Source organism: Loxodonta africana, chromosome 26, assembly GCF_030014295.1.
Source record: "Loxodonta africana isolate mLoxAfr1 chromosome 26, mLoxAfr1.hap2, whole genome shotgun sequence".
Classification (NCBI taxonomy): domain Eukaryota; kingdom Metazoa; phylum Chordata; class Mammalia; order Proboscidea; family Elephantidae; genus Loxodonta; species Loxodonta africana.
This window is the reverse complement of record NC_087367.1, coordinates 35454628-35480918: the sequence shown is the minus strand read 5'-3', so window position 1 is coordinate 35480918 and position 26291 is coordinate 35454628. Positions and strand designations below refer to the sequence as shown.

The 26291-nt window shown below is 40.0% G+C and overlaps 1 protein-coding gene across 4 annotated transcripts in view; it reads right to left on the bottom strand.

The window, feature by feature from the left end:
* The window catches only part of MEMO1 (mediator of cell motility 1), a 143067-nt gene extending 119432 nt beyond the window's left edge, over window positions 1-23635 (bottom strand). For 3 of the 4 annotated variants that reach the window (XM_064277242.1, XM_003416061.4, XM_023555246.2), the window contains exon 1: window positions 23312-23491. In XM_064277242.1, coding sequence (XP_064133312.1) covers window positions 23312-23372 — 61 coding nt within the window. In that variant the 5' untranslated portion in view covers window positions 23373-23491. Of the gene's footprint in view, window positions 1-23311 lie in introns of all 4 variants that reach the window. The other variant, XM_003416060.3, reaches the window with a different exon arrangement.
* Window positions 23636-26291: the final 2656 nt, after the last annotated feature.

Below are 26291 nucleotides of genomic sequence, written 5' to 3'. Positions count from 1 at the left end.
TCCTACCAGAAACTTTGGGACACAGCAAACGCAGTGCTCAGAGGTCAATTTATAGCAATAAATACACATATCCGAAAAGGAGAAAGGGCCAAAATCAAAGAATTACCCCTACATCTCAAATAGAAAGAGAGCACCAAAAGAAGCCCTCAGGCACCAAAAAGCAAGTAATAAAAATTAGAGCAGAAATAAATGAAATAGAGAACAAAAAAACAATTGAAAGAGTTAACAAGACCAAAAGCTGGTTCTTTGAAAACTTGAACAAAATCAATAAACTACTGACCAAAATGACAAAAGAAAAACAGGAGAGGAGGCAAATAATCCACATAAGAAATTAAATGGGCAATATCACAACAGACCCAACTGAAATTAAAAGAGTCATAACAGAATATTATGAAAAATTATACTCTAACAAATTCGAAAACCTACAGGAAATGGACGAATTTCTAGAAACACACCACATGCCTAAATAACACAAACAGATAGAACAACTAAATAAACCTGTAACAAAGAAAAGACTGAAAGGGTAATTTTAAAACTCCCAACAAAAAAAGCCCTGGCTCTGACGGCTTCACTGGAAAATTCCACCAAACTTTCACAGAAGAATTAACAGCACTAGTACTAAAGGTTATTTCACACCATAGAAAAGAATGGAATGCTCCCAAACTCATTCTATGAAGTCAGCATACCCCGATACCAAAATCAGACAAAGGCAACACAAAAAAAAGAAAATTACAGACCAATATCCCTCATGAACTCTGACGCAAAAATCCTCACAAAATTCTAGCCAATAGAATTCAACAACATATCAAAAAATAATTCACCATGACCAAGTGTGATACATACCGTGTATGCCGGGATGGTTCAACATTAGAAAAACAATCAATGTAATCCATCACATAAATAAAATGAAAGACAAGAATGTCAGGATCTTATGAACTGATGCAGGAAAGGCATTTGACAAAGTCCAACACCCATTCATGATAAAAACTCTCAGCAAAATAGGAATAGAAGGAAAATTTCTCAGCGTAATAAAGGGCATTTATACAAAGCCAAGAGCCAACATCATCCTAAATGGAGACGGTCTAAAAGCATTCAGACTGGAGAAACCAGACAAGGATGCCCTTTATCACCATTCTTACTCAATTTTGTGCAGGAGGTCCTAGCCAGAGCAATTAGACTAGAAAAAGAAATTAAGGGCATCCAAATTGGTAATGAAGAAGTAAAAGTATCTGTATTTGCAGATGATGTGATCTTATACACAGAAAACCCTAAAGAATCCACAAGAAAACTACTGGAACTAATAGAAGAGTTGAGCTAAGTATCAGGATACAAGATAAACATGCAAAATTCAGTTGAATTCCTTCACACCAACAAAGAGGAAATCACCAACTCCATACCATTTACAATAGCCTACAAGAGGATAAAATACTTAGGAATAAATCTACCCTGAGGCCTAAAAGGCCCATAGAAAGAAAACTATAGGACACTAAAACAAGAAACCAAGACAGACCTACACAAGTAGAAAAACATACCTTACTCATGGATAGGAAGACTCAACATTGTGAAAATGTCTACTGTACCCAAAGCAATCTATAGATACAATGCAATCCCGATTCAAATTGCACCGGCATTTTTTCGTGAGATGGAGAAACAAATCACCAACTTCACATGGCAAGGGACGATGTCCCGGATAAGTAAAGCATTATTGAAAAATAAGAACAAAGTGGGAGGCCTTACGCTACCTGATTTTAGAACCTATTATACTGCCACAAAAGTCAAAACAACCTGATACTGATACAACAACAGATACAGAGACCAATGGAACAGAATGGAGAATCCTGATGTAAGTTCACCCACCTATGAGCAGCTCATATTTGACAAAGGCCCAATGTCCATTAAATGGGGAAAAGACAGTCTCTTCAACAAATGGTGCTGGCGTAACTAAATATTCATCTGCAAAAAAATGAAACAAGACCCATACCTCACACCATGCACAAAAACTAACTCAAAATGGATCAAAGACCTAATATAAAATCTAAAACAAAAAAGATTATGGAAGAAAAAATAGGGACAAGGCTAGGAGCCCTATTACATAGCACAAACAGTATACAAAACACTACTAAAAATGCAGAAATGCCAGAAGAGAAACTAGATAACTGTGAGCTCCTAAAAATGATACACTTGTACTCATCCAAAGACTTCACCAAAAAGTAAAAACACAACCTACAAGCTGGGAAAAAAATTTTGGCTATGACAAATCAGATCAATGTCTAAACTCTAAAATCTTCAAGATACTGCAAAACCTCAAGAGCAAAAGACAAACCAGTTAAAACACAGGCAAAGGATATGAACAGACACTTCACCGAAGAAGACATTCAGGCGGATAACAAATAGATACATGAGGAAATGCTCACGATCATTAGCCATTAAAGAAATGCAAATCAAAATACAACGAGATAGTATCTTACCCCAACGAAGCTGGCATCAATCCAAAAAACACAAAATAATAAATGTTGGAGAGGTTGTGGAGAGACTGGAACACTTATGCACTGCTGATGGGAATGTAAAATGGTACAACCACTTTGAAAACTGATTTCGCACTTCCTTAAAAAGTTAGAAATAGAAGTACCATATGATCCAGCAATCTCGCCCCCTGGAATATATCCTAGAGAAGAGCTCTCACAAGATTAGATAGATGCATACCCATGTTCACTGCAGCATTGTTTACAATAGCAAAAAGATGGAAACAATCAAGGTGCCCTTCAACGGATGAATGGATAAACAAATCATGCTATATTCACACAAGAGAATACTACGCAACAGTAAAGAACAACGATATATCCATGAAACATAACATGGAAAAATCTGGAAGGCACTATGCTGAGTGAAATTAGTCTGCTGCTCAAGGACAAATATTGTATGAACCACTATTATAAGAACTCAAGAAAAGGTTTAAACACAGAAGAAAACATTCTTTGATGGTTACAAGGGTGGGGAGGGAAGGAGAGGGGTATTCATTAATCAGATAGTAGACAAGAATTATTTTAGGTGAAGGGAAGGACAACACACAATACACGGGAAGTCAGTACAACCGGACTAAACCAAAAGCTACGGAGTTTTCTAACTACAACCAAACACTTCAAGGGACAGAGTAGCAGGGGCAGGGGTCTGGGGACCACGGTTTCAGGGGATATCTAGGTCAACTGGCGTAACAAAGTATACTAAGAAAACATTCTTCACCCCACTTTGGTGAGTGGTGTCTGGGGTCTTAAAAGCCAGCAAGCCGCCATCTAAGATTCATCAATTGTTCTCAACCCACCGGGAGCAAAGGAGAATGAAAAACACCAAAGACACAAGGAAAATATGAGCCCAAGAGACAGAAAGCGCCACATAAACCAGAGGCTCTATCAACCTGAGACCAGTAGAACTAAATGGTACCTGGCTAAAACCAATGGCTGCCCTGAAGGGAACACAATACAGAATCCATGATGGAGTAGGAAAAAAGTGGGATGCAGACCTCAAATTCTAGTAAGAAGACCAGACTTAAGGTCTAACTGAGACTGGACAGACCCCAGAGGTCACAGCCCCCGGACTCTCTGTTAGCCCAAAACTAAAACGATTCCCGAAGTCTACTCTTCAAAAGATTAGACTGGACTATAAGACATAAAATGATACTAGTGAGGAGTATACTTCTTAACTCAAATAGACACATGAGACTATGTGGGCAGCTCCTGTCTGGAGGTTACATGAGAAGGCAGAGGGGGACAGAAGCTGGTTGAATGAACATGGGAAATACAGGGTGGAGAGAAGGAGTATGCTGTCACACTGTAGGGAGAGCAACTAGGGTCACGTAACAACGTGTGTATAAGTTTTCGTATGAGAAACTGACTTGAATTGTAAACTTTCACTTAAAGCACACACAAAAAAATGTGTTGTCTTCATAGCAAAAAAAAAGTTTATTAATAATAAGTAATCTTTACATGAGGTTTCACTTATATAAACTATGTCACATATTTAATTCCTACTTTTCAGGAAATCACCAAACACTGTGAATCTGAATTTATAATATAAAAAGCAAGGTAAAAACACTGTAGAATTTGAAAGCCATGTCTTGACTGTAACTTTTGTCAGCAAGATAGTAATTTGAAAATGGATGTTGCATAAAGCTCCACCATATAGTATATATACAAAACCAACCAAAGTCATTGCCATCGAGTCAATTCCGACTCATAGTGACCCTATAGGACAGAGTAGAACTGCTCCACAGGGTTTCCAAGGAGGGGCTGCTAGGTTCAAGCTGCTAACCTTTTGGTTAGCAGCCAAGCTCTTAACCACTGCACCACCAGGGCTCCATACTATAACTATAGCACTATAAAAAAACCAAACCAAACCCACTGCCATTGAGTCAATTCCAACTCATAGCAACCCTATAGGACAGAGCAGAACTGCCCCATACAGTTTCCAAGGAGCATCTGGTGGATTCGAACTGCCAATCTCTTGGTTAGCAGCCGCAGCACTTAACCACTACTCCACCAGGGTTTCCAATAGCACACGATATACTGGTAATTCACTAGAAGTCTGTTCATCTGAGCTTTGGTGGGGAATCTGATTGTAGGGCCCCCGTGATCTATCATTATGCATAGCCTCCTATTGAGAATCACTGTATTGAGGTATGAGCAAAGGATACTTGCTGCTAAGAGGGTGTCATGGATTGAATTATGCCCCCCAAAAATGTGTGTATCAATTTGGCTGGGCCATGATTCCCAGTATTGTGTGGTTGTCCTCCATTTTGTGATTGTTATTTTATGTTAAAGAGGATTAGGGTGGTATTTTAACACCCTTTTCTTTTTTTTACCCAGGTCATATCCCTGATCTAATGTAAAGGCAGTTTCCCTGGGGTGTGGCCTGCACCACCTTTTATCTCTCAAGTGACAGAAAGGAAAGGGAAGTGAGCAGAAAGGGAGGACCTCATACCACCAAGAAAACAGTGCTGGGAGCAGAGCAAGTCCTTTGGACCTGAGGTTGATGTGCTGAGATACTCCGAGACCAAAGGAAGACTGATGACAAGGACCTTCTTCCAGAGCTGACAGAGAGAGAAAGCTTTTCTCCGGAGCTGGCACCCTGAATTCAGAATTCTAGCCCACTGAACTGTGAGAGAATAAACTTTTCTTTGTTAAAGCCATCCATTTGTGGTATTTCAGTTATAGCAGCACTAGATGACTAAGACAAAGGGTAACCAGATAAACCAGTAGTTAGAGCTCCCTGGTTTCCTAAAAAGGAGCCCTGGTGGCACAGTGGTTAAGTGCTTGGTTACTAACTGAAAGGTCGGTGATTTGAACCTATCAGCCGCTCTACAGGAGAAACATGTGGTAGTCTGCCTTGTTATACCGTCGTACAGGGTCACTAGGAGTCGGAATCAACTCCAAGGCAATTAGGTTTTTATTTGTTTCCTAAATGATTGCCTGTTTTCTCAACCACACTCTAGTCTTCCTTGCTATGCAGCAATTGAGATTTGTGTTCCTTACTTTCCCATAATAAATCTCCTAAACCTATTTCTGTATCTTGTAAGTTAAGCAATACACTATTTCAACTGCCCTGTAAAAGCCATGTATCCAGATGTTAAGAATAATCACCAGAGAGATGTTTTTCTTCACCTCATTTGGCTCATTTTCCAAAATACTACAATACCTTATCAATCTTTCACTCAAACTTCAGTTTTACCAACTGCAACTGCAATTAAGAATCAATGACCACACTTCCATTAAAATGGCTACGATCAACAACACGGAAACGAGGTTGCTGAGAAACTGGAACCCTCATCCACTGTTGGTGGGAATGTAAAATGGTACAACCACTGTGGAAAACATTTTGGCGGTTCCTCAAAAAGTTAAACATAGAACTACCATATGGCTCAACAATCTCAATCCTAGGCATATACCCAGAAGAAGTAAAAGCAGGACACAAACAGAAATTGTACAGCAATATTCACTGCAGCACTTTTCATAATAGCCAAAAGGTAGAAACAACCATAACATCTATCCACAGCTGAATGGATAAACAAAATGTAGTACATACATACAATGGAATATTACTCAGTCATAAAGAGAAACAACGTCCTGATGTATGCCACAGCATGAACAAACCTTAAAAACATTATGTTGAGCGAAGTAAGTCAGACAAAAAAGGACAAATACTGTATGGTCTCGCTTATATGAAATAGGTAGATATACAGAAACCAAAGATTATTGTGCTTACCAAGGACAGGGGGAGGGGAAAGGGGAGTTTCTGCTTAGGGGGCATTGAGTTTATGTTAATGGTGGTGGAATAATTTGGAAAAGGTATCAAGAATAGTTGCACAACACGAAGAATGTAATCAAAGTCACTGAATCATACACATAGAAACTGTGGAATCAGTGAATGCTATTTTGTATATGTTCACCACAATTAAAAAAAAAGAACGAAAGGAGAAAAGCATCTGCATTGACAATACCAGTGTCCAAAGTCCATATCTTAAACTCATGCTTTTTAACTCCCAGGAAAGTTCCCTAGAATTTAATTCAAGCATTATTTCACTCAATTCTAACAAATTTATTCTGCAAGAACCAAGAGATGAGAATCAACAGCTAAGGAGGGGGACAGAGACTAACTGCTACAAATAGGCACAATGACATCTACAAGAAATTACACACAATTTTTTTTAATAAACTTTATGCATTTGTCAAAACCCCAAGAACTGAAATCATAAAGAGTTAAATGTATGCAAATTAAAAAAAAAAATCAACCAGTACATCTGGATACCCCAGGATGGAATACAGACTGTGACAAATGAATCTAACTGTATTACAAATGCATGACACAACTTCACTGAACAGGGTGAGGGGAAAGGCAGCTGGAAAGTTTAGTAACTTCCCAGTTACTTAACACTGGAAACCAATGCTTTGTCTAGAAATTGTAAGGCTAATGACAAAAAGAACTGTCCATATAGTACACTCTAGTTGGTAAATTTGTTTCACACAGGGCTACGGGGCTAACAATTCTAAACCTGCTTTGACATGTATGCCAAAAAACTTATTGCCATTGAGTCAATTCTGACTCATAGTCACCCTGTGGTTTCCAAGGCTGTAGTCTTTATGGAAGCAGACTGTCACGTCTTTCTCCCGTGGAACGGCTGGTGGATTTGAACAGCTAACTTTTCAGTTAGCGGCCAAGCGTTTAACTACTGCTCCACCAAGGCTCCTTTTTAACTTGTATACTGGGGTTGAATAAATAAATAAATAAATGGTGGATGATGGGTAGAAGCCAGGTTTCTCAGGACAGAAAAGTTAAAATAAGCAAGGGGAAGCCCAGAATGACTCCTGTGGTATGAATTAGAGTTGCAGACATGAATATAAACTCATATTTAGCTTAATATATACACAGATGGATACAGAAATAATTATAAATATGCGTGTGTCCACGGGTTAGTATACATATATTTCCTTGGAAACTCTATGAGGCAGTTCTACTCTGTTCTATAGGGTCACTATGAGTCGGAATCGATTTGACGGCACTGGGTATCCACAGGTACAGTCTACAAGCAGTGACACCCAGTAGCAATGAACACAGCACGCAGATCTTAGTTTCCAAATACTATTTCCCAACAAGAGGAAGTAAGACTCCTTGGAGAAATGGCTGACTCAAGGGCTGGGGCAGGGGAAATACAAGATGAGCTTGGCACATGTTGTAGAGCCAAAAAGCAAGGAAGTGCTCAAAAATCAAAAAGGTAGGCATATAAAAGGGATGCAGGAGCCAACTTGAGAAAGCTCCCAATGATTAAAGCTGGAAAAAGTTAAAACAACAAAATAATGTAACATTGCATTACTTCCCAAAATATAAAATAAATATACATGAGCCCATACTGGTTGTCTTAGTTATCTAGTGCTGCTGTAACAAATACCACAAGTGAACAGCTTTAACAAACAAATTTATTTTCTCACAGTTTAGGAGGAGCCTAGAAGTCTGAATTCAGAGCACCAGCTACCTTTCTCTGTCAGCTCTGAAGGAAGATCCACACTGATCAGGACAGCCTCTTGTCCGCTGTGTCCACAGGAAGGCTTCTCTCTGACCCTCAGCCCCTCGGCCCAACCTCTGCCCTGCTCGGACAAGAGTTAACGAAGCTCTTTAGCTCTGCTGATAAGTGCCCAGAGGCACCCCACTCCACCAGGAAGCCTTCGGCCCAAAGGCATGCAGCTCTCTCAGCACTCTCTCACTCCGTGGGTCGGCTTCCATGCCATCTCACGCCACTCTCCTGCTTCTACTGCCACCCTCTCTGCTGCAGCTTCTCGTCATCTTCCACCATTTCCGGTGTTACAGCTCTCTGTTTCCCAGTTCTAGGGGGTTCTCCAAATGACGCACTCCGCTCCCATCTCTTTCTTCTTGGTGGTACTGAGGTCCCTATCTCTGCTAGCTTCTCTTTCCTTTTATTTCTCATAAGATAAAAGGTGTGACTCAAGTAAAGGCATGACTTGAATAAGGGTGGCAAAGTGGTGGCTGGACTAAGGGTGGTATCTTAGTCATCTAGTGCCACTGTAACAGAAATACAAGTGGAAGGCTTTAACAAAGAGAAATTTATTCTTTCACAGTCTAGGAGACTAGATGTCCAAATTCAGAGTGCCAGCTCTACGGGAAGGCTTTCTCGGTCAGTTCTGGAGGAAGTCCCTGTCATCAATCTTCCCTTGCTCTAGCAGCTTCTCTGTGCAGGAACCTCAGGTCCAGAGGACACGCTCTGCTCCGGGCACTACTTTCTTGGTGGTATGAGGTCTCCATGTTTCCCTGCTTGTTTTTCCCTTTTATATCTCAAAAGAGATTGGTTCAAGATACAATATAATCTTGTAGTTTGAGTCCTGTCTCATTAACATAAGTGCCTCTAATCCCATCTCATCAACGTCATAGAGATAGGATTTATAACATACAGGAAAATCACATCAGATGACAAAATGGTAGACAATCACATAATACTGGGAACCATGGCCTAGCCAAGTTGATACACATATTTTGGGGGGACACAATTCAATCCATAACTGGTAGTGACTTGAGTCACACCCTTCAGTAAGACAGTGACTCAAGATTCATCCTACCCTAATCCTGCCTCGTTAACATAACAGACAACATGCTCGCAACTGGGACTATAACCACAGGCATAGAGGCTAGGATTTTTAACACATCAAAAAATGGAGGATAATTACATCAGATGACAAAACGAAAGGCAAACACATAACACTGGGCATTATGGCCTAGCCAAAATTACACATATTTTAGGGGGACACAATTCAGTCCATAACACTGGTATAAATATGTGGTTGAATAAATAAATACGTGGAGGAAAAGGACAAATCTTCCTTAGAAAAGACCTCCAAATAATTTAAGTAGGTACCTCCCCCTCCAAGACTAGAGCTCAGATCTCCACCCACCAATCCACCCCACCCCTTGAGTGTAGACTGGACTTTGGTGACTCACATCCAAAGAACATAATGTGAAAATAGTAAGTCTGCAATGGAGAAACCTGGCAAACACTACTGTAACCAAACTATAAAGGTTAACATCACCAAGGTTAACATCAGGTATAAAAATAAAAAGTTGTCATTGAGTCAATTACAGTTCACAGCAACCGCACATTTCAGAGTAGAACTGTGCTCCATAGGGTTTTCAATGGCTATCATCTTTCAGAAGTAGATTACCAGGCCTTTCTTCTGAGGCACCTCTGGGTGAACTGAAACAGCCAACCTTTCAGTTAGTAGCATTTAATAGTTTGTACCACCCAGGAACTCCTAAGGTCATGTAATCCCTGATATACCAGGATGATGAGGTCATTTCACTTCCCCAAAACCCAGAACCCCAGTCTAATCATGAGAAGAACATCAGACAAACCCAAATTGAGGAACATTCTACAAAATACCTGACAATATTCCTCAAAAATGTCAAAGCCATGAAAAACAAGGAAAGACTAAGAACCTGTCACTAATCAGACTAAATGCAATGTGGATCCTACAATAGAAAAAGTATATTAGTGTAAAATTGGTGAAATCTGAATACAGTCTGGAGTTTAATTAACAGTAATGGCCAAATACTATTCTTAGTTTTGACAAATGTATCATGGTAATGTATGGTGTTAACATTAAGGGAAACTGAATGAGGGATATTCAGAAACTCTGTATTATCTCTACAACTTTTCAGTAAATCTAAAATACCAACGAAACTCCTCAGCAAACCTTGAGGGTGTTACTATTTTCCAACACAGTAAAATATGGTCTCCAATGGCTGTTTAAGAAAAGAGGAAATATGCCATGTCTTTTTTAAAAGGTTTTTCCAAATCCCTAAAATAAAAGATGTAACACTGAGAGTGGTAATTTATCTAAAATACTTAGCAATCCAAAATGATATCTTCTTCTTCAATGGCTATAAATAGCAAAGGCTTTATCTTACTTACTATTCTTCACCAGAAATCAGTGTTCCTCTCCCTTATTCTGGTTTCAACAACTGTTTAGAATCATATTTTTCATTTATAAATAGAAAAATCTATATTTCACAGGCAAATTTATAAACCAGAAACTCTAGCCTGTATGTAATGTTTAACTTAATCTAATAGAACAAAGTTATTTATGTTAAGGCCTTCAATTTTTAATAATATAATCATTAACCTTTATTCACTAACTTTAAGATTGTTACTGAGTAACCAAAATAATTTTTTCCATATATTTCTTTCAATCATTCATTCACCTATTTACACATTAAGTTAATAAATTTTATAAAATTTTACAAAATGTTTATTATATGCCAGGACTTTTTCTGGTAGTAGGGATACAACAGTAAACAAGACGGAAAGGTCTTTGCTCTCACAGGGTATATATTCTAGAGAGGGTAGACAGGCAGTAAATAAGTAAAAAAATAATTTCTAATCATGACAGTGCTGTGAAAGAAATAAACAACTATTTATTTATGGCCATTCCATCTGCAGTAGAGAGAGACTACTTCAAAAAAAGTAGACAAGAAAGGTACCTTAATAACTAAATTGAGACCTGAAGGATAAGAAAAGAGCCAACAAAAGAGCCTGGTGAAGAAATTTCTAGAGACAGAGAATAGCAAGTGCAATAGTCCTAAGGTGAGGAGCTTAAAATGTTGAAGGCAGTGGTTAGGAAAAAAGACTGAAACGTCATGAATCCAAAAACATGGTGAACAAGACGCAGAATGACAAAAGATGAGGTAGAGTAGGCAAGCATAGGCCAAATCATGTAGGCTGTGCAGAAGCTTAAGTACAATAGAAAGTCACTGAAATTTAAGCAGAACAGTCACATTAACTGGTTTACATTTTTTTTAAACTTCTAAAAATTACACTTGGTAAAGTAGACACACTAAGAAATATTATTTAATAAATAAGTTAAGTCTAATTTTATGATTATCTATTTGGAAAATTGGTGTCAAACAAGTAACATTGTAATCTAGTAAGATTCAATCACTCTACAGCATTTAGTGAGCTTCTGCTCTGTGCCAGACACTTCTCTGGGTGCTGGAAATACAAAGATGATAGCAGTGATTTCACCTTCTACTCTGAACAATCCAGATATCATCCTCAAGGCTCAAGCAGTGGTTCTCGAACTGTGCTGTGCAACAGAACCACCTTTGGTGTATGTTAAACATGCAAATATCTGAGTCCCACCAATCAGCAATTCTAATTCAACAGATTTCCAATTGTCCCTCGCCACATTTAATCAGCTGTGATTTATAAATTACACCTCTCCATTTTCTTCTTGAGAATCACGTCATAATGATCCACTATAGTTAATGAAGTAAGTACACGGTATATATATACCACGGATTGTCCTGGGTATGTGTGTGTGCAGATATAAGTAGAGAAAGAAGGGAGAAATTGAGATTGATAAACACTAGAGAGTTCTTGGTTTCTTTTTTTTTCCATTTATAATTACCACAGAAGAAAGGACTTCTGAAGACTAGTGCTTCTCAAAGTGACACCCAGAGCCCCCCAAGAATCCATGACAACCTTTCAGAAGATCAACCAAGTCAAAACCATTTTCATGATAATACTAAGATATTATTTGGCTGTTTCACTCTATTAGTACCTGCCCTGATGGCTCAAAAGCAAAAATGGGTAAAACTGCTGACAGCTTATTAGCAGTGACACCAAATTGTACTCGTGGTCATTACACTCTTTACCACTAAAAAAATCAAACCAAATCCTTTGCTCTGAGCCGAGGGACAGAGATGGTACAAAATGTAGGAAAGCTGCCTGCCACCTGGAATTCTACAAGCAGAAAATGAGTCAACAGAGTGACTTGTTTGCAAACATCTGTTGTCCTCCAAGAAAAGGAAGGCACCATCCCGGAAAGTTCTGATCAACAGACTGTGGGAGAGACCATGGGTAAAAACTGCCTTCGAGGTTTCAGAGAGTCTATCTCCTACATCCTGGTTCCGGAGGGGGGGTGCCATTTAGGTGAGCCAAGAGGATGAGGCCATTGTTAAGCTTAAAAACCTTATCCTAAGTGAAATAAGCCAGAAACAAAAGGACAAATCTTGTATAATTCCAATTATATGGAATATTTAAAATGGGCAAATTCATAGAAACACAAAGTAGTAAAAGGTTACCAGGAGCTGGGGGAAGGTAAAACGTTGAGTTATTGCTTACCTTGCATAGAGTTTCTGTTTGGCGTGATGAAAAAGTTTTGGAAACAGATAGTGATGATGGCTGCACAGCAGTGTAAATATAACTAACGCCACTGAATTGTACATTATAAAATTTTAAAATGGTAAATGTTACGTTATACATATTTTATTACAATAAATTTTTAAAGGTACAAAGAAAAGGATATTCTATATCAAAATAAAAAGTACAAAGAATTTTTAAAAATCCATCGGTCTGGCTGGCAAAAAAAAAAAAAAGGTTAGTATAGCCCCATTTTAAAGATGAGAAAACTGAGGATAAGAACAGTATTTTATACAGTCCCATCAACAGTACTGTTAATATAAAGTACAAGTAAGGCACAAAACCCATTGCTCTGACTCAAAATCTGGGACTTTTTCTACTAAATGGTGTTTCTTGAACAAAAAAAAAGAAGTCTGAATGTGATTCTAAGTGTGATGGACGGGTTTTCAAAAAAGGATATTATGATCTGATTCACATTTCTAAAAATCTCTCTGCTGTGTAAAGAACAAAATAAAAACTGGGGACCAGTTAGGAAGCTCTGGCAGCAGTGTAAGAGATGGCAAGACCAGAGTGCCTTAGACCAGTCTTACATGTATTTATCAAAAACAAAACACCCAGGCAAATCTATATAGTGTTGAGATGCATTTTCTTTCTTGGATCCCACATTCTCCTCCTTGTAAAATGTTTAATCTCAGTCTTCTTTGCAGGATCTCCCTTTATTTCCCCAATCTCTTCATGCTGGAAATGTTCTAAGACTCAGTCATCGAACCTCTTCCTCCTAGCTACTCTTATTCCTGTGATTTCATATCATCTACATGATGACCATTTCCAAATTTGTATTTCCAGTCTGGACCTCTCCCCTTAACTCCAGACTCACATATTCACTTGTCTGTGTAACTGACATCTCCAACTTAATAAAACAAAACTGGGCTCCAGACCTTTCCCCTTAGCAACTCCATCACTGCAATTGCTCAGGGCTAAACCTTAAGAGATAACCATGCCTCCTCTTTCTCTCACACTCTACTTCAGATATGTCAGGAAATTCTCTCAGCTGTACCTCAAAATACATCCAGAAACCAACCACTTCTCATCATCTCTGCTTCTATTACTCAGTCTAAGCCACCGTATCTCTGACTTGGATTACTGTTTTCTTCCTAACTGTTCTCCCTGGTTCTGCTCTTACCACCTCCCTCACCACTCCCCCATTCTTAATCTACTCTCAACATGGACCCAAGTGATTCTATTAAAACTAAGTTAGACCATGTTATCAACTGCTCGGGGGCAGTGGTGATTTAGTGGCAGAATTCTTGCCTTCCATGCTCAAACCCTGGAGCCATAGTGACACAGTGGTTAAGAGCTTAGGCTGCTAACCAAAGGGTCAGCAGTTCGAATCCACCAGCTGCTCCTTGGAAACCCTATGGAGAAGATCTACTCTGTCCTATAGGGTCACTATGAATCAGAATCAACTCAACGACAACAGTTTTGTTTAACGGGTACAGTCAAACCCAGATTCGATTTCCGGCCAATGCACCTCAAGTGCAGCCACCACCCGTCTTTCATTGAAGGCTTTCGTGTTGCTATGATGAAGAACAGGTTTCAGCAGAGCTTTCAGATTAAGACAGACCAAGAAAGGACTAGTGATCTACTTCCGAAAAAACAGCAGTGAAAATCCCATGGATCACAATGGTTTGATTCTGTTGTGCATGGGGTAGCCAGGAGCTGGGGGCCAACTAAACGGCAGCTAACAACATTAACTGCTCAAAACCTTTCAATGGCTATTTTGCTCAGAGAAAAATTCAAAGTTCTAACAATGACCCTCAAGACCTAACATTATCTGACTACAATCCCTTTGTGCCCCCGCTCCCGCCACTTACCTCTTGACCTCATCCCATACTATTCTCCCCCAGTTCCCTCCATTTCACACACAATGGCCTTTTTTCTGTTCCTCAAATATTCCAGGTCTGCTCTAGTCTCAGGGCCTTCAAACTTGCTATACCCTCTGTCTAAGATTATCTTGTGAAAAGGTAAGCAAAGTGACAAAAAATCTAAAGATAATCAAGCAATAATATCAACCAATCAAGCAACCATACAATATGCAAGACCTGTTTCTTTCACCTACTTCAGAAGTCTTTACTCAAATGTCACCTTCTCAGTGAAGTCCTCTCTTTCTAACCTATTTAAAACTACAATTATCCCTTTCCAGTCTTTAACTTTCCTTAAGTGCTTGCTGTCCTATATTATTCGCCATTTACCTCTAACACACTGTGTATCTTACTTGTCTGTCTTCCCCAACTAGAATAGAAACTCTAAGAATTTCTGTCCGTTATATCCCTTGCTATTATACACCTAGTCCCTAGAGTAGTACCTTTCACATAAAACTCAATTTGTTCAGTGTTGAATTACTAATGTTAAATAGAGCCTCTCCAGAAGTGACAAATTTTGTTGGGCCAAATTCAAATTCTGGGTCTAGCCCTAATTAAAACATACCAATTCTTTTGTCATTATTCATATTATAAAATCAATATTCACATTTGTAAGTGTATTATAATTATGCTTTTATTATTTTGTCATCTAAGATATTTACTGATTCCAAACAGTTCAACCTGTTACTTACTCTGGTATTACTGTATAATAAAAAGAACAGTAGGTTTCAATCAGAAGTCCTGGGTTCAAATTCTAGCTCCACCACTTCCTAGTTTTATGACTCAGGCAGGTTAGCTTTCTCCAAGTCTTACTTTCCCATCTATAAAATGGCATGATGGGGGTAAAGACCTGCCTGCCTTACTTATTATAGCATTATTTTGAAAATCAAATAAAAATTATAAGAAAATGCTTTATAAATTATTAATGATATACAGTGTAGTTAAATGTACATGCTGTAGTCTGGAAAAAAACCCGATATGGGACAGAAAAGGTTCAGTGTTTAGGGCCGGACATCTCAAGATATCTCCCTGCCCCTAATACTAAACTCTGGCTTTGCAGTCAGACTGGCTTTTCCACTTACTCACTATACCTTAAACAAGTTACTCAACCTCTTAGAGTCCTGATTTCCTCATCCATAAATGGAGATAATACCAACCCTGTAGCATCCTTTTGTGGATTAGAATTTATATGTAACGTACCTATCAACCCAAAAAAACACCCAGTGCCGTCGAGTCGATTCCAACTCATAGCAACCCAAAAGGACAGGATGTAACTGCCTCATAGAGTTTCCAAAGAGCGCCTGGTAGATCTGAACTGCTGACCCTATAGAATATACTTAATGAAAGACACTTTTATTTTTTGCAGTTTTTATCTTCATTCAAAGGGACAAAAACCCAAAAGCAGATAATACAAACCACACCATGCAGGTAGGAAAGGAGATGATTTTGACTTAGCAACTGAATATGAAAGAACAAGAAGTGAGAAAAAAGAAAAAAAACTATAAGTAATCAAGGAATAATCTCAACAGTTTGCCTATTAAATTTGTTCTTTCCCTCTTGCCCTTCCCCAACGTAAAATAATAGAATGAGATGCAAAGACAAATCAGGATACAGAAAACCATATTTAGTAACCTACAAGAGTTCATTTTAAAACTAGTCTTTTCAAGAAAAACACTTTTATTAGAATTTTTCAATTCCTCACACATCGAAGTATTTTATTTTGACCCAGTAGAACTCAAGGTACATGCCAAAAAAAGTGTAACAATTGCAGTTTTCCAGCTACAAAATCTTGATATAATTTTATTGAATATGCTTAGAAATATAGCAGAACGAATGAAAGCACCTTAAAAAATAAAACCGCATTTAAGATACATATCATACAGACATTTGAAGAATGCTCTCTGAAAATCATTTGACTTTGATATATTTCCTAAATTTTATGACACCACTAATTATAAGATATATCATCAATATAACAACGTAACAACCATTTTTCAGGAAAAAAACAAACCTCTCACATTAAATACACACTTAGATATAAAACATCCCAAGTTCAGAAAACATTAAAATATAATGCATCCCTCTGGAATGCTAAAAATGTTCTATTTCTTCATCTGTGTCCTCATTACATAAGTATGTTAAATCTGAGTATTCAAGGTACATGCTTGATCTATATGTATATTTATTACATCAACAAAGAAGTTTTTAATATAATGTACCACTACTTATTAAAAAAAAAAACCCACTTACTACTTACTACACTTACTACTTACTTACTACACAAACAAAAATCAACCAAATGAACTGTGGGTCCATGTATGAAAGGTAAAAGTAGTAACTTCATGACCTCGAAGTAGGTAGAGATTTCACAAATGGAAACAAAAAAGCACTAACAAATTGATAAACTGGATTTCTTAAATTTAAGAACTTTAATTTACCAAGATGCCAAGAAAATGAAAGGACTAGCTACAGAGTAGAAGACATTTGCAACACATAAACTAACAAAGAACTGTATCCAAAACATATAAAAAAGTACAAATCAATATGAAAAATAAAAAGTCCAATAGAAAAATGGGCAAAAGACTTAACAGATACTTCACCATAGCAGATATCTAAATGGCCAATAAACATGAGGTCCCTAAAATGTGCTCAACTTCATTAATTATCAGAGAAATACAAATTAAAACTACAATGCGCTACCACTACACACCCTTCCAGAATAACTAAAGATGAAAAGACTGACAATATCAAGTGTTAGCAAGGATGTGGAGCCACTGGAACTCTCATACACAGCTGGTAGGAGTATAAATTTATAAAACCACTTTGGAAAATGTTAGCAGAATCTACAAAAACCATGACATAAGCCATGACCTAGTAATTCCACTCTAAGGGTTATATCCAACAGAAATGCACCTATATGTTCATCCCTCCAAAAAAAAAGTTCATGTCAACAAAACTGTAAAAAAACAAAACACACACAGAAATGCCCATCAACAGTAAAATGGATGAATTGTGGTATATTCCTGTAATAAAATATAAGACAGCAAACAATGTGTATTGTTTAATGAGAAACTAATTTGCTCTATAAATCTTCATCTAAAGCACAATATATATATATTTATGTACATATAACTATATATATATACAAAAGAGCAACAAGAATGAACAAAGTACAATAAACACAACATGGATTAATCTCACAAATGTAATGTTGAGTTAAAGAGGCTATATTCAAAGAATATGCAGTACCTTTATGCAAATAATGTGCATGTTATACTCTTTTTCCAACTGTGCCCTCCCCCTGCAAGGTATTTTCATGAGTGCATTACACTCACTTTTTTTTTTTGCATGTTATTGTAAAAAAAAATTAGTACAGTGCACTTGTGAAATTATTTCATGCGGGAGGGCATAGTTGGCAAAAAATGTGTAACGGGCACATTATTTGCACAAAGATACAATATATGTATGACTCCACTTTTATGGAGTTCAAAAACAGAACTTTTCTACGGTGTTAGAATACATGGAATCCAAGTGGCGCTGGGGGTCTAGATCCTGTTATTTTTCTTGAGATGGGTGCTGATCACATGAATGTGCTAATTTAGTGAAAATTCAAGTAGCTGTACACTGTCTTTTATCTATGTCATACCTCATTAAAAATCTTAAGTTAAAAAGGGTTCCCAACTGCTAGATTAGGATTTCTAATCTTACTACCAAGATTCATCAGCTTTACTATGCTCAGGGACTTGACTGTCAGCAGACCTACATCACCCACACTGCTCTTCAGGATTTAAACATCAAGATCTCTGTTCATATGCTACCAACAGCTACCACTTGCTAATTATCTACCAGAAGCCAAACATTTGAACATTCATTTATTCAAATATTTACTAAGTATCTACTATGCACCAAAAAAAAATGGTCCCTGGCTTCAAGGAGTTCAAAATCTTACAGGAGACTACATATACAAATAAGATAAATGTATAGGGATATGTACAGGAAATTACAGGAGTACAAAGGAACATCAAACACAGCATGAGGGGGGCAGGGCATCAGGGTAGGCTTTTTAGAGGTGGAAACACCAAAAAAAAAAAAAAAAAAAAAACCAAACCCACTGCCGTCGAGTCAATTCCGACTCATAGCGACCCTATAGGACAGAGTAGAACTGCCCCATAGCGTTTCCAAGGAGCACCTGGCGGATCTGAACTGCCGACCTCTTGGTTAGCAACCGTAGCACTTAACCACTATCTTTAAAAGATGTCTTTAAAGTAGTAATTATCCTGGCAAAGTACTGCAACAGAGGGAACAGCCTGGGCAAAAGCAGAGTGATCAGAAACAGCATAATATATTTAAACTAACAATGAACAGATGCTAGATGTTTCTTGAGGGTGGTAAAGGCAAGAACTGAGATGAGGTGGTGGAAGTGACACCAAACAGATAGGAAGAGGCCAAGTCATAAACAGACTTATCCAACAGGCAATGGGTCAGTGAGGTTTTAAGCACAGGAATGGTGTAGTCAGATAGATCATTCTAGCAGCAGTGTGGAGGATGGACTTAAGGGTGATAAGACCGGCAGCAAGGCGGCCAGTTAGGAGACAGTTTTAACTGTACTGACATAAGGTGACAATGGCTTAAAATAAGAAAATGAAAGCTATAACAAACCTGGAGCAGAGAATACATATAGATACATTATGCTGCTGGTCCAGAGATGACATTTTGAAAACCACCGACCTACACTAGAGGTCGACAATCTTTTTCTGAAAAAGGCCAAATAGTAAATACTTCAGGCATTGCGCATCACATATGATCTCTGCTGCATTTCTGTTTTTTTTTTTTTTTTTTTACAACCCTTTAAAAATGTAAAAACTGTTCTTAGCTTACGGACCTTACCAAAAAAGGCGGCAGCCAGCTTTGGCCTGTGGGCCTAGTAAGTTCGCTCACCCCTGCTATACACCCATAAAGAAGTGATTATTAGCGCCCCAGTGAGATTAATTTTCCTAAAATGCTACTTACATCATATTAGTCCCCTACTTAGAAATTTCTCCATTGGTTCTCACTGCCTACTGAGTAAGTCAAATTCCTTGGCTAAGCATTCATAAGCATCTATAATCTAGTGTGAATTGTGTGAACCCTCTATTTTTATCAAACTAGCCTATTTACATTTACCTGTCTCTGCATCTTTGTGGTGGTCCCCAATTCTTTCCTCCAGCTCCAAAGCTACCCAAATACCATTCCTTCAAAGCACAATTCAAATTCTCCCTAGAAGTGATAACTCCCTCCTCAGAACTCCTAAAAACACTTATCTCAACATATCTGAAATTTATTTGAACATCCATTTATTCAAATATTTGAGTATCTACTACGCACAAAACAATGAATAAAACACAGTCCTTGGATTCAAGGAATTCATAATACGTTGAGCTACTACTTACTTCAAATAAACTATAAATTTCATAAGGACAGGGAACTACTACTGTACTCTCTATTCTATCAATGGATCTATTATATAACGAGTAAATAAAAATAAAGATATATATTACGTATATATACTTTTTTTTTTACGGAACAGCTAAATAATTGAAACAAATGTGATTTAACTCATATCAGTAACTGAATGTTGTTAGGTGCCGTGGAGTCAGTTTCAACTCACAGCAACCCTATACACAATAGAATGAAACAATGCCCAGTCCTACACCATCCTCACAATTATTGCTATGTTTGAGCCCATTATTGTAGCCACTGTGTCAATCCATCTCATTGAGGGTCTTCCTCTTTTTCACTGACTCTCTACTTTACCAAGCATTATGTCCTTCTCCAGGGACTGGTCCCTCCTGATGACATGTCCAAAGTACATGAGACAAAGTCTCAACACCCTCACTTTTAAGGAGCATTCTAGCTGTACGTCTTCCAAGATAGATTTGTTCTTTCTCTCAGTCCTTAATCTATTCAATATTCTTCACCAACACCAAAATTCAAAGGCATCAATTCTTCTTCAGTCTTCCTTATTCATTGTCCAGCTTTCACATGGATGAGGTGACTGAAAATACCGTGGCTTAAGTCAGGCGTACCTTAATCCTCAAAGTGACATCTTTGCTTTTTAACACTTTAAGTAGGTCTTTTGCAGCAGATTTGCAATACGTCCTTTGATTTCTTGACTGCTGCTTCCATGGGCGTTAATTGTGGATCCAAGTAAAACGAAATCTTGACAACTTGGATATTTTCTGCATTTATCATGATGTTGCTTATCATTCCAGTTGTGAGCATTTTTGTTTTCTTTATGTAGAGATGTAATCCTATGGACGCAGCCTGAATGGTACAGGAATCACAGAATACTGGATTGTGGGAGAAGTAGACAAATACATCTGTCTACTATTCCTTACAATAACAATACTAGTAGAATTTTCTCAATGGTAATGTTTTCAGTATGGGTAAACTGGCATACTACTAAATTCAGAAGTTGCTAGACCAACTGAAAGTTTACTTGCCTATACATTTACTTCACTTATTCTAAAAGTATAAGATAAGCTTTTACAACTAAATTGCTTTAAATTCATCCTCAGTTATTCTCAAGTTTACAAAGTCACACAAAGCCTGGATCTTTTTTTAATAAGGTTCTCTGACAATTCACGCTACCAAAATGACATTATTGATTTCACTCAGAATTTCAGAAAATACAGATGTTTAAAATTTTAATAGTTAATTTTAGCTTACTGCTTAGAAATAGCTATATCACAGAATTTTCTGAACTGGAAACAACCTTAAAGGATTCATCTTATATTTGAGAAGATATACTAAAGAAGACTTTTCAAGTCCAAAGTGTTATTTATGCCTTATTTTACTACCCCAAAAAATGTTCAAGAATCTATAAAAATGCCTCTAAAATCATTTGCCCACATTTCAATGCAAACTCAAAAAAAAGTTTAAAACATTTATGGAAAGGTTCAGAAAACTAATACAAAAATAAACCAAAAGACAGCATCAAAGTGAAAACTAAATAACAAAGCATGGAAGAAAAAGCTTAGTAACTTACAGCCCAGAAAGACTATTACACTGACAAACTGAGTATTAATAAGACACTAGCCTGGTGATTGGAGGATAAACCCAAGAGCAAGGGACTCCCATTTCTCAACTGCTGTTCTGACACTGTTTTAGTATAGACATTGTCTTGGGCACATTATTGAACTTCTCTACATGTTTCTCTATAAGTTTAACCAGAATAGCTTAACTAACATCCTCAGGTTGTGAGAACTGATTAAATGCTTATGAAGTACTTTAGGATCATGAAGGGTATTTCCTGTACCCATAAAAAAAAAAAAAAATAGTACTTGTTTAATACAAAACTATAGCTAACTGTAAGAATTATAAATCCAACCATGACAATACTTTTGTGTTTTCCTGACACAGCATATCTTCAGCAAGTAAGGTGTGTATATTTAAGAGCCAGTTTAGCAACCTCAGAGAAATTAATTTTCTTCCAAATCTTAGTTTTCTCACAAATAGAAGCACTATCCAACCCAATTATTTGCAATGGGAACACGATCTGATTCAACATCAAGAAGTTAGGTCTAGTTGTTGATAAACCAGTTCCAAATGACTGAAGACTTGGGAATCACAGTGGAACTTTCTTTTTTAACATACCAGAATATGTGACTCCTAAAAATAATCCCAGAAAACAGTCGTTCTAACAAGAGCTTTTTTAAAGGGAAAGCCATACACTCTTATATAAGGAACTCTAAAATGTATGTAAACAGTTGTTAAACTAGTTCCTTACGTAGTTCCAGCAGCTGCTTGGTGTTGAACGACTAGACACTGGGGAGGCTGCTCTGGAAAAGTGCTGATGCCATTTCCAGCTGCCCCGTTCGTGAATGACAGTAACAATGAAAACACTAACAAAGAGCTGGGAGGCCACCCAAAGCCTCTCTCAGCAGTACTTCTGCACTACCCCAACATACAAAGCTACAAATCCCGAAGAATGCTCTTCTTTTACAGAGCTCACACGCTGAGACCTTGTCTAGTCGAGTACGTGAAAAAGTACTATCCTTCACTCCCAGCCTTTCAAGAGCGCGGAGCACCTTGGTGCCTCTCTTTCCAAACTGTCAGAGGAAAAAGGAGAAAAGACTTCCTCTCACGTTAAGGGGTGAAGAGAACCAGGTGTGCAGATGGAGACAACACCCTCTTGGTCGAGGGCGCCTCAGGCTTCGCCGGCGGGAGGAAAGGAGAGCAAGTCCCTCGCTCGGCAGAGGGCGGAGGGTCGCCCTCCTCTGGTGTGGGAGAAGCGGGACTCCTTCCCCGGGTGGGGGTGGCGGCCGCCTACTTCCCGGGAGCCAGAGGAACCAAAGCCCCTCCGTGGAGAGGTGACAAGTACACTCGGGTCGGGAAGCACAGGGAACATTCCTTCCTCGAACCTGGCCCCGGGCAGGAGGAGACTGCCGAGGCGGCAACTCGCCCAACTCTGGGGCGAGCTTGAGGGCGGCCGACCCAGGCTGCCCGCGCCGGACGCCGCCCGAGTGGGGGAGGCGGCGAGGCCGTCCTCCGGCCCGCTCCCTTCCTACGCGGACCGTGGCCGGCGGCCCGTCCGCACCCTCGTCCCAGCCTGTCCCCTGGGGGCCGGGCCGCCGACCTCCGCCGGCCGGGCGCGGGGCCAGGCGGCGGCGGCGGCGGCGGGCCGACCAACCGGCCGGCCGGCCTGGGGCCCTACCTGAGGCTGTGTACCAGCTCCCAGCGTGACTGGCTTCCCGGCAGACCACTCGGTTGGACATCTTGGTGCCTGTGCCGCCTATGGTGCACGAGGATGAATGAGGAGAGGCGACGGCAGCAGGAGCGGCTCTGCTAGGGGACGAGACACCGCGGCCCGGCCCAGGAGGCGGCGGCAGTGGGGAGGGGATCGGCCCGGCCCAGGAGGAGGAGGAAGAGGAGGAGGCGGCGGCCCAGGAGGAGGAGATGGCAGCCGGGGCGGCGGCGGTGACACCAACAATCACCACAAACTCCGCAAGCGCCGGAAGATGGGGCCCTCGGCGGCTTCGCCGAAGCCCGGAAAGCCCTGGCCCGGGCCCCCGGACTCGCCGCTGCTCCCCAACCGGGGCTGGTTCCCCGGGGCCGCCCCCACGGCCCCTCCCCTCCTAGTCGGCTGTTCCGAACCACAGCCGGTGACCCCACCCCCGTGACTCCGTGCCCGCCCCTCCCCCCACCCCCACGGGGCTCCCTGCACCCACCCCCACCCCGGGCAGGGCCCTTCTGCCTGCTGGCCCGCCCGCCCGCCGGCCCCGCCCCGTCCGCTCCGCCTCCCGGCCGGGCTACTAGTTTAACGGCAGACACCGGACAGGCCACACAGCATTTAAGGTCCGGAAGCCGTGCGAGGAGGCCGCGGTGGTGGCTGCAGCTCCGCACACACAAAAGCCCAGGGTTGGGGCCTGAACCGGGGAAAACAGCCGGAAAAGAGCCAACGCTTCCTTACTCGCCACTCTACCGGGTCCTGCCCACTGAGCATGCCCAGCAGCCGCTGCCAGGCCCACCGAGGAATCTCAACGTGCACGCTCCGCTTTCCGGGGTTTAGCGGCAGCAGAGGCTGGGAGGGTGAGGACACGGGGTGTAGGATGTAGCCACAAGGCCAGCCCCCTTCCCCCCCCCCCGCCAACTTCCTTAAATGGAGAGCACCTAGGGCACTCAGAGTGGACGGTGCATGTGCAGCACGTAACCCCCACCATCCACAGAATCCTTTCTGGGTTCGCGCCCCCAAGGTGTCAATCCTATGAATACAACTGTGTGGCCACCTCAAGAAGTTAATTTGTTGAGGCAAGCATGTAGTAAAGGGGTCCTGTACATGCTAATACTTGCTTCACAGGGCCACTCATAGCACCTAATCGTGGCTTTTACACTGTAAACATTTATCTTGTCTCACGTTATATTTATGTTGGTGTGTGTCTTATCTCCCTAAGTAAAGTGTGATATAGCTAGCCTCAGTTATTCTCATCCATAAAAAGGGGATAACAGTACTCCAGGAGTGTACCTAGGATTATAAGAGTCGATGAATGTAAAGAGCTTGACAAGTAAGACATAAAACATTATTTCTACCCCTCCCTTATTACAAATTCCAGTATTACACATAATTATAAAATAATCACAACGAAGTAGGGTTATCTTGGTTCTCTGCAAAAGTGTTGTTATGAAGTAGACCATTCCGAAACCAGTTAGAGAAGTTGCTATATCCTCAATAAAAGATTTCGGGTTAAAACTATGAAACTCTTACAACTAAGTTTCACAATAAACAGGACCCTGGTAGAGACAAAAGGAGAGTAGTGACTATTCAAGCTTAGGTTTCCCTAGTGCTTAGGAAATAATTTTTTTAGGGACTGTTATGTACTAAATTGTGTCCCCCAAGAATGTGTCAACTTGGCTAGGCCACGATTCCCAGTATTGTGTGGTTGTACACCATTCTGTGATCTGAAGTGATTACCCTATGTGTTGTAAATCTAACCTCTATGATGATAATCGAAAACCCTGGTGGCGCAGTGGTTAAGAGCTATGGCTGCTATCCAAAAGGTCTGTAGTTCAAATCCACCAGGCACTCCGTGGAAACCCTGTGGGGCAGTTCTACTCTGTCCAATAGGGTCGCTATAAGTCGGAATCAACTCAATGGCAATGGGTTTTGGGTATGATGATAATGAGGCAGTGTTAGAGGCAGTTATGTTGATGAAGCAGAACTCAATCTACAGGATTAGGATATATCCTGAGTCAGTCTCTTTTGAGATATAAAAGAGAGAAACAAGCAGAGGGGAGAGGGGGGTCATACTACCAAGAAAGGAACACAGGGAGAAGAGCGTGTCTTTGGAACCGGGGTCCCTGTGCTGAGAAACTCCTAGACCAGGGGAGGACTGATGACAAGGACCTTCCCCCTGAGCCAACAGAGGGAGAAAGCCTTCCCTGAAGCTGGTGCCCTGAATTCAGACTTCCAGACTCCCAAACATGGAGAGAATAAATATATGATTGTTAAAGCCCTCCACTTGTGGTATTTCTATTATAGCAGCAGTAGATAACTAAGACAGAGGCTATTCTCAACTCTGTTCCCTCCTTCTCACTTTTTTTACCGTCGAGCCCTAGGAGTTTGTGTGAAAGCCCAGACCTAAAGCCTAGTCAATTTCTGGAACACTCCTTCACACCATTTTCTACATTGTTATTAGGCTAAAATTTCCACTTTCATTTTTTACTCAACCTTTACCATCTCACTTCACTACTATCCTGTCCAAATATTAAGGTAGTATGCTGAAAAAAAGATTTCAAACGGCAGCTCGAGAAGACAAAATAAAGTATTATAATGACATGTGCAAAGACCTGGAGTTAGAAAATCAAAAGAGAAGAACACGCTCAGCATTTCTGAAGCTGAAAGAACTGAAGAAAAAATTCAAACCTCAAATTGCAATAATGAAGTATCCTACAGGGAAAATATTAAACAACACAGAAAGCATCAAAAGAAGACGGAAGGAATACAGAGTCACTACACCAAAAAGAATTGGTCGACATTCAGCCATTTCAGGAGGTAACATATGATCAGGAACGGAAGATACTGAAAGAAAAAGTCCAAGCTGTACTGAAGGCACTGGTGAAAAATAAGGCTCCAGGAACTGACAGTATACCAATTGAGATGTTTCAACAAATGGATGCAGCGCTGGAAATGCTCACTC